An 8,744-nucleotide genomic window follows, 5' to 3' on the forward strand; every position below is an offset into this window, starting at 1 on the left:
TAAACTGACACAGTGAGCAGCGGCTAATTGAACGGTTTCACTCCGCGCCACTGCGGGCGCTGCAGGAGCCGGCAGCAGCTCTTCGTCTACGTCACTTTCGTGCGACATGTCTCTGCTTTGTTTGTTCCGCACACGGCAGCAGAGACGTCGCACACACCCACTTTTTTTCCGGGGACTTTCAACCGTTTACAAAATCACCTGCTGAGCTGCTCACTATCGCAGCCGCTCGGTCTAACATGGCCAAGCCGAGTGATCTGAAGATCTTCCTGGAGTCTTCGCTGAATGAGATCTTTAAAGCGACAGTGAGCGACATCCTGGACTCAGTGGACCGAACTCTGTCCGAGTACCAGGGCACCATACAGAGGATCGAGTCCGAAAACGAGGGCCTGAGGCGGCTGCTGCTTGAGCAGAAGAGCACAGATCCAGCTCCGAAAGGTACGGTGAGGGACGTTTGAGTTAGTCACTGCAGACACTGGCCTTTAGTCAACAGTCAGCACGTTGTGTGTTTGTTTACCTGCGACAGTGTGACAAACAGGAGGCCACAAGCTGATGTAAACAATACAGCTTTAACTAAACAATACAGGGCTGTGCAACCATTAGTGGATTAGTCGATGAACAGTCGTAAATAGAACGTCTTTCGGCTATAGGACTATAACAAGCAATTTGAGTGGCTAGTTCAAAGTCACCCCGTATTAAACCTGGAAAAACAGTGTCTGTGTTTCTCAGTTAGGAAATCAAACCAGCAATATTTTAAAGTTAATATACAAAACCAAGACATCAGTTCAGTGACAGAATTCGAGTATCTTGGGGTTGTATTAGAACAGACATGTCAAGCCCATTTAGTCCAGGGCCACATAAAGCCCAGTGTGATCTCAAGTAATTGATGGATTGTGTAGTAAATCACAATAACTGTGCACACAAAGATGTAAATATAGCCCTGAAATGTCAGGATACATTTTCACAATCTCTGTATCAATTACACTGTTTATTTCCTGCATTATGTAGAACTTTGTCTTTAAAAATATAACTGAGATGCCATTAGATTACATAGGATGGTAATAGGACAGGGTCGTGTATAAATTTACCCCAAGTGTGAAAAATACCTGTGAATGTAGCTTTAAACTATGAAGTCAGTCACAATTAAATTATTCTAACTGTAATAACAGCAACTCTAAATCACACTGTATCATTTTGTTCATTATTTTGTCTTTGATTTTTTTTACAGATTTATGTGAAGGTGCCACTGAAAAGATTTCAGTCACAGAGTGGAACGATGGCCCCATCAGCTCCACCAAGGGTTTGTTCAAGATGTCCATATGCAGCAGTGACAAGAAGAGTTCCAGGAGGAAGAATAAAGGCAGCGTGAGGGAGAGTGTATCTCCGCCTCCCTTTTTTCTGCAGAATAATGAGATTGTGAACACATCCAAAGTAGATGTTCTCGCCAGTACCTCAATATCTGTAAAAGCAGAACCTGAATTGGATGAAAGCGGTGCCATCGATCTCTCCCAGCCATCAACGCTTCTCAATCTGACAATGAGACCAATAAAAAGTGAGAGCTCGGAGGTCAGCTGTGCCAGTCGTGATATTTACACGGGTTTGCTGCCATCTTCAGGACGTGAAGAAGACTCTGGAGGCAGTGACAATGATGTTAAAGTCACAATTGTTTCTGACAGCTACGTGCAGGACGAACAGGTCGTTAAGGCAGAGGAAGAGGAGCAGAATGGGGCAATGCCGTACGGTGACAGTTTCTCAAAGCAAGAACTGAACTGTGAGTTGAAATTTTATCCAGAATCAGAGGTGAATCCTGAGGGAGCAAGTAGACAGGGTGTGGAACCAGAAGTTGCGCCGCTCAAGGAGAACGATTTACCTGCTGTTTCTGCAGATGAGTTTTTAGAAATTCGTGACAACTTTTTGCGCTGTCCCATCTGTCCAAAGACATTCAGCCGAGCAACCTCACTCAACATCCACCTCAAGACTCACACTGGTGGGAAGGCTCACAGCTGCAGCTATTGTGGTAAATGCTTCAGCCGATCTGATCTCCTGAAATCCCACAAGCGTACGCACACGGGAGAGAGACCCTATAGCTGCAACATCTGCACTAAAACATACGCACATCCCAGTCAGCTCAGGATCCATAAACGCCTCCACACTGGAGAGAAACCGTATTCCTGCTCGCACTGCGGGAAGCGCTTCAATGAGCACAACCAGCTCAAAGTCCACTTGCGGACGCACACCGGGGAGAGACCGTACAGCTGCCAGGAGTGTGGGAAAACATTCAGCAACGCGGGAAACCTGCGCATACATGAGAGGATCCACACAGGTGAGAAGCCGTATTGCTGCGCTCAGTGTGGGAAAAGGTTCAACGGCTTGGGTGACCTCAAAACACATTATAGAATTCACACTGGAGAAAGGCCATACAGCTGCGAGCTCTGCAAAAAGACCTTTAGCCAGGCGGGTCACCTCACTATACACATGAGGATGCACACAGGAGAAAGACCATACAGCTGCGATGAGTGCGGCAAGAAGTTCACGGTGGCCAGCAGCCTGAAGCTGCACCAGAGGACTCACACAGGAGAGAAGGAGTACAGCTGCTCGTACTGCAGCAAGAGCTTCAGCAGGTCTGGTCACCTGAAGAGACACGAGCTGGTCCACACCAAAGAGAAAGTCTTCCTCTGCAGTCAGTGTGGGAAGACCTACACGGACCAGAGTTCGCTTAAAAAGCACCTGAAGATGCACGCAGCAAAGGAGCAGAAGGCTCAGAGCGAAGGGAGCATCAGCGAGGTGGAAACAAACCCAGCACGACCCTCAGCCTCAGAGACACTTTCAGACAGATAGAAATTGAAACCAAATTGTTGGAGGTGAATGATGTATGTGATTTTACAAAATAATCTTAATTCAAGGTCCACTTTGGAAGTATTAGCCAGCTGTTGGTTTAACTGTGACTGTGTTCATCAATTCATCGCACTGTCAGTTGATGTCAGTTTCACTTTCACCCAAATTCCAAGGCCAATATCTCACCACTGTTTCAATACTGATGTAAATCTACTCGAATTAAAGCGGAAACATGACACTTTAACAAGGTATCTGTTATTTTCTTTCAGTACCTGAAGTCACAGAGGCCTGTTTAGCGAGCACAGAGGAGACCACATTCTACACTATAAAGGGCTTTTGTGGTTTTAAAGCAGTTTGGAAATCCCACCATTTGCGAACTCCAAAAAAGCTCAAAGGTGAACCTTGAGTTAATGTTATTTTTTAACTGCTCTTCCTGAGATAAGGGCGCAGTTTTTGACTGAAAACTGCTTGTGATGTTTGTGGTACAGTGCGATACACTGTTGTCTAGTCTTTGCTGTGATTTAGTAATTCCAAATATTTAACAATATGGAATGATTAATTATTTAACTTGGATTGAAAAGCTCCAAACTGTGGCAGAAACTTGGACCCTGAAACAGCCGTTGCTCTTTTGAAACTTGCTACCAAAATGTTGATGGTGTTTTGCTCAAAGGTTTTATAAGAAAAGACAAATTGTTAGAGGTAATTCCTGGCAGTATGCGCTCATACTTTGATCAAGTGTCTTTGTTAAAGACAAAGAATCCCAGTTTTAGGTTTATGTTCTAATCTTTGACCTCCCTCTGAAAAATGTCCCACATTTAGTAAAAAATATAATCGTTTAGGATTAAGATGCCTCTACACACATATATAAACTTATTATATAACTTGATTAATATAATGCTGTATATAGCTTGAAGTATACAGTTAGCTGTCTGATCCATTGAACTGACCAGAATGTATTTGTGTAATAATGTTAGTGACAATAATGCTACTGCAGCCAGTATTGATTGAGCAGCTTTCGTGTTGATGCTGATCTCAACCAGTGTGACGCTTCTAGAGATTTTTTTTAGTTTGTTCACTGTAATTCCTGGAAATGTGTAGTTGACTCACACAGGAGTGAAATTTCATGTTTAGGATGACAGATAGATTTTTGTCGCTGCTGGTTGGTATGTAGGAAAGATTTAGCAATGTACGGTATTTACTGAGTCTTTGCTACTGGAATTTAATTGTGACTTCTGTGTGATTTGTGTCTAAATTAAAGAGATGCATTAATCAAAATATGTTTTGTGTCTTATTTACGCCTTTGTAGATGTATTTTATTTGAAATGAAAGGAGGTGTGTTTTGTTATGCTCACTAAAACTGGAAATACAAGAATATTCAAATACATGCCATGTTTTCTTCACACATTCATTGCACCCAGATAATAAAATACATCACAGTCTATACAATGGGTTCAGTTAATTAACTTGTCTTACACTTTACATTGTTATAGATTTAACTTAAATTGATAAAAAAAAAAAATCAAATTTTATTCCATAATAGCAAAGTGAAAACATAATTGTAGAGGTGGATTTTTTTGTAAATTAATTTTTTTTTTTTTTAAATCTTTTTTTAAATTCTCTTTTGCTGTGCTCTGGTCCAATGCACTGCTTTATTTAAAGTTTGCTTTAATAATCCTTAAGATGTGTTAGAGATTAACTGGCATATTACAGCCTGCTTGGAATCTGCCAAATGGCACTAAAGCACTTGAATGAGGCTGAATTGCTTTAGGCATCTGATTAAGATGCGTCATGGGAGCCTTCCTTTGGAAATTTTTCATCCAACTGGAAGGAGACCCCGAGGCAGAACCCAGGGCTTGCTGGAGGGATTATATATCTTTTCTGGCCTCAGAATCCCCCAGGAGGAGCTGGAAAATGCTGCTGTGAAGAACGACGTCTAAAATGCCCTGCTTAGCACCTATACCACTGAAACCTGACTCTGGATAAGTGGAAAACTGCGAATGGATGGATGATCCATCATACTGAGAGTTCAGGTGCTTGAGTTTGAAATATGTAGCATATTGCTGTAGGGCACTTAAGAGGGCCAGTTCAGTCCAAATTACAGAAACATTATTAAATAAATCAGTACTCCGAATAGAAGAAACAGAAGAAAATGCCAGGTGATTTCAGTTGGACTATTTCTTTGTTGGTGAGAGGATCAACCACTGTGAGGTCTGTGGATTATCCAGAGTAACCACAACATTATTTACAGTGACATTCCTGAATATTTTAAGCTGCACAAGCTATATTCCATTCACCTCTATTACTCTTATACTCAGTTGAGAGAAATCAGGTGTCTTTGAAAGCTGCAACTAATAGTTCTTCAATTATCATCCGATAATTATTAGTACCATGTCTTATGAAAAATAGGAAATGAAAAGTGCCAGGGATTTTTTATGCAATTTTCTAAAGTTTCTATCTCTAAATCTTGTCTATATTCTGTTTAAAGTTTGCACAGAACTAAATTTGGTCTCTCAGACATTAGGAACCCCCGCACAATCTATGTTTTATTCACCACCATTTTCAACATGTGATCAAGCAACAGCATAACAACTTATTCTCTTATATTTTACAACAGTACATTCATCAAACAGCTCTTGCAGGACACAAAAAAGTTCAATAAGCATGTAGGCCTACACTAGTTTTGGTGTGATGCTGGTCTGGCAGCAGCTGAGGCTCCATGGCAGCTTTTCCTTGGACAGATAGAGCATCGGCTGAATGGTGCTGCTGAAGTCCATCAAGCCGAAGGCGATGTAGTGAATATAGCAGCGAAACACATCAGGAGAGAAGTACTCTTGGAAGGGGAACAGTGCAACAGGTGGGAAGTAGTTGAACACTATGATGGCCAGGATAATGAGGACCATCTTGAAGGCTCTCTTCTTCAAAGGGTGCATCTCGTCTCTGCCGGGCCCCGACTGCTTCAACACCCAGAGAATCATGATGTTGCAGAACACCATGAAGGCAAACGCTGCCAGGATCATCACTGTGAAGACCTTCTCGAAGTTGTGAATGTTGCCCACGCATTTAGCGGCGGCGTAGGCCAGAATGATCAGCCAAACCACGATGGCCAGGACCGCCCTGTGCTGACGGTCCTTCAGCTCGGTGAAGGTGATGGGGTGGACCACGGCCATGTAGCGGTCCATGCAGATGCAGGAGAGGAAGAGCGGCGAGGAGTCTTTCATGCCGTAGAAGAAGCGCAGGACGTACCAGGGGCTACTGGCGGTGAGGAAGACTATGTTGGCAAACTCTAGAGGAGGGATGAGGCAGAAGAGAACATCTAAAATCGCCAGATGTAGGATGAAGATGTCTGAGGTGGAGGAATCACCCTTGTTTTTGTGGATGAGCCACAGCACCATGAGGTTGGCCGGGATGCCCAGGAACATGTTGGTGAACTGCAGGGCGAAGTACCAGATAAGAACGCCAGGCATCTCTTTGCAGCTCTCGTACACCGTTTTCTCAGGGACGGTGTAGTTCAGAGGTCTGTGAGTGAGGAACAGCAGAGTGGAGTTGATGTACAACAAGGCCATGACCGCCAGCCAGGTCAGAGTAGGAAGCGATGTGTTCAGGGGACAAAAGCCAGATCTGTCAGAAACACATATAAAGATCAGCTGTTAAAGACAACATACAGTACAAACAATAAAACAGTGCAGAAAATACATAGAGCATTCTTAACCCTCTTGTTGTCCTCATTTACGGGCACCAAAAAAAATATTGTTTCCTTAAAACTTTCCCTTAAAAGTTTTATTTTTTAAAAAAATCCCCAAATTTAGCAGGAAAATTCTTGTAAATATTTTGAAAAAATGAGTAAAAACTTCCAAAAAAAATCCTAAAAATATCTAAAGTGATTACATATATATCAGTAAAATGTCAAATTTTTTCTTTAAGAACATTCGATAAAAAATCAACCAAAATCCAGCAAAATTCATTGGATTTTGGTAGATTTTTTTTGTGAATGTTCTTAACATTTTTAACATTTCTTTTTTTCCACCAAAAAATGTTCAGAGATTTCCCAAAAATGTTGAAAATGTGAACATCAGAAGTTTCACTGTGAAAATATATACGAATATATGAATTCCACGCAGAAAGATCCCAGGCCTGGACGCGAAGTGGGGATCATCGAGCTGTGAGGCGACAGCGCTTTTCTTCATACTTCTAACTTTTCTTCTATTATTCATAAAGCCAAGTAGACCACACTGGTAAAGGGTAAACTCTGTCTGTCTCAGTCTGTTTCAAAATTAGAAGACTCCTTGCCAGGAGAAAGCAACTGCGTTAATCCTCCAACACCATGTTAGCAAATTTACCAAACCCTGGGACCTCATGTGTGGAAAAACGCAGCAGGTCTGCTTTTGTTTTGTATAACCTGAAAGTTTTTACATATTAAAGCACCTGAGAAGCAAAGAAATCATTATTTTGTCTGATTACAATGCAGGTGTGACAAGCAGACATGAGTCCTCTAATGTGGACATTAGCCAAAGATGTTGGGAAACACTGGAACAGTGATACGGCAATTTCTGTTTTACAACATGGTCAGTTGTGTCACACTGCAATCGTCAATTTTTCAGCTATATTTTATTTTAAACTTCACTGATTCATTTTAACATTGAAATATTTGCTTTAATGTGCAACATTATACATGCTGCAATGCAAACACTTCCACGCTCTCATTCTGTAATTATTAAGTTCATCTTATCTTATCTTATATTCATGCTATGACCGTTCACTTCATATTATCTGTGACCATTGTTATTGTAGTATCATATTAGAATTATGTTATCTGGCAAAACAGCAGCATAGTGTCTAATCTTCCATCTAATTTCATAACAAAAACCCAAATTCCGGTGAGTTTCATGTAAAACTGTTACTTACAGAGTTACTTCACAGCACTGTCATCAGTGTGACCTCTCTGGATCTTGACACAATTTGCTGCAATTACACTGGAAATTAGAAAATCAGCTCTAGCGTGGAAGTGAGCTCATTTGCGAAACAGTTTTATCAGATGTAACACTTTTATTTAGCAAAATTCCGCTATATATCTTCTGTATAAAACAAAAAACACTTCGATACTCTACACTCTAAAAATACATCAATGAAAACAGGCGTTCTTGGAAAAGTAATGAAGCAAAATTCATATTTTTTATAATATAATAATAACATAATATATTTAATGGTAATACTGTGATACTTTTCAGTTCGTATCAGCGACTTTGCATGAGGTTGGAAGCTTTATTAGTCAAACAAAACATTAAAAAATGTTTTCACTCTGTTAAAGTGACAACAAACTATGCCCTTTGAACAGATAACATAAGCTTAATGTAAATATTTACATTAAAAAATTGGAGTCAGGAGTTTCTATGCAGTTTGGTATGATAAATTAAGCCTCTTACCTTCAGTCAGCCTTCAGCCTCTCTCAATAAACTGATCTGTTCTGCCCTCACTTCCCCAAATATAACTTTGCAGACTATTCAGCCCATTTCCTTTTTCTGACACACATGTAGAGCGCTGCAGGCTGCACAACGATAACGCTGCATGTTGAATTTGGCTATATGAAAATTGCGTACTAGTATTCCTGCATATTCCCACCACACCGACAAGTATCATGTCCCATTATTCATGGGTGGCATGTAAATATGCAACCTGACTGTAAATAGAGCCGCGTCTTCCACAGAATGCCCGAACTAAAAATATCTGCATAACTCAACCAAGACACAGACATTTTATGTAAAACCGCATAGTTTCTATATGAACTCGGCAGACAAATTCATGCAAAAATTGTATCATGCAAAGTGGCACTCACCGGTTCAATAGGAGACCACAGCTCCTTCATGTGGCTCCGGGGTGCATCTGTTCCAGTGTAAGCAAATCCTGAGCCCCCACCT

General features: G+C 41.1%; 2 protein-coding genes across 2 annotated transcripts; one reads left to right on the forward strand and one right to left on the reverse strand.

Moving 5' to 3' along the window:
• The first annotated feature begins 114 nt into the window (after positions 1 to 114).
• On the forward strand, positions 115 to 4,109 carry LOC111567311 (zinc finger protein 436). The gene is made up of 2 exons (XM_023268322.3): positions 115 to 435; positions 1,226 to 4,109. The coding sequence occupies exons 1-2, from the start codon at positions 237 to 239 to the stop codon at positions 2,833 to 2,835; spliced, it is 1,809 nt and encodes a 602-aa protein (XP_023124090.2). The 5' UTR covers positions 115 to 236; the 3' UTR covers positions 2,836 to 4,109.
• Positions 4,110 to 4,218: 109 nt separating this feature from the next.
• LOC111567317 (proteinase-activated receptor 3) lies at positions 4,219 to 7,869 on the reverse strand. The gene is made up of 2 exons (XM_035947271.2): positions 7,735 to 7,869; positions 4,219 to 6,450 (listed from the first exon to the last, which is right to left on the reverse strand). The coding sequence occupies exon 2, from the start codon at positions 6,393 to 6,395 to the stop codon at positions 5,502 to 5,504; it is 894 nt and encodes a 297-aa protein (XP_035803164.1). The 5' UTR covers positions 6,396 to 6,450; positions 7,735 to 7,869; the 3' UTR covers positions 4,219 to 5,501.
• Between the last annotated feature and the right edge of the window lie 875 nt (positions 7,870 to 8,744).

This window comes from Amphiprion ocellaris, chromosome 17 (genome assembly GCF_022539595.1).
Source record: "Amphiprion ocellaris isolate individual 3 ecotype Okinawa chromosome 17, ASM2253959v1, whole genome shotgun sequence".
NCBI lineage: Eukaryota > Metazoa > Chordata > Actinopteri > Pomacentridae > Amphiprion > Amphiprion ocellaris.

Bases quoted from the DNA above. Each gene is read 5' to 3' on its own strand.
- LOC111567311 (XM_023268322.3), top strand. From the start codon at position 237: ATGGCCAAGCCGAGTGATCTGAAGATCTTCCTGGAGTCTTCGCTGAAT. The intron at 436-1,225 runs GTACGGTGAGGG...TTTTTTTTACAG, and splicing joins CACAGATCCAGCTCCGAAAG to ATTTATGTGAAGGTGCCACT.
- LOC111567317 (XM_035947271.2), bottom strand. From the start codon at position 6,395: ATGGCCTTGTTGTACATCAACTCCACTCTGCTGTTCCTCACTCACAGA.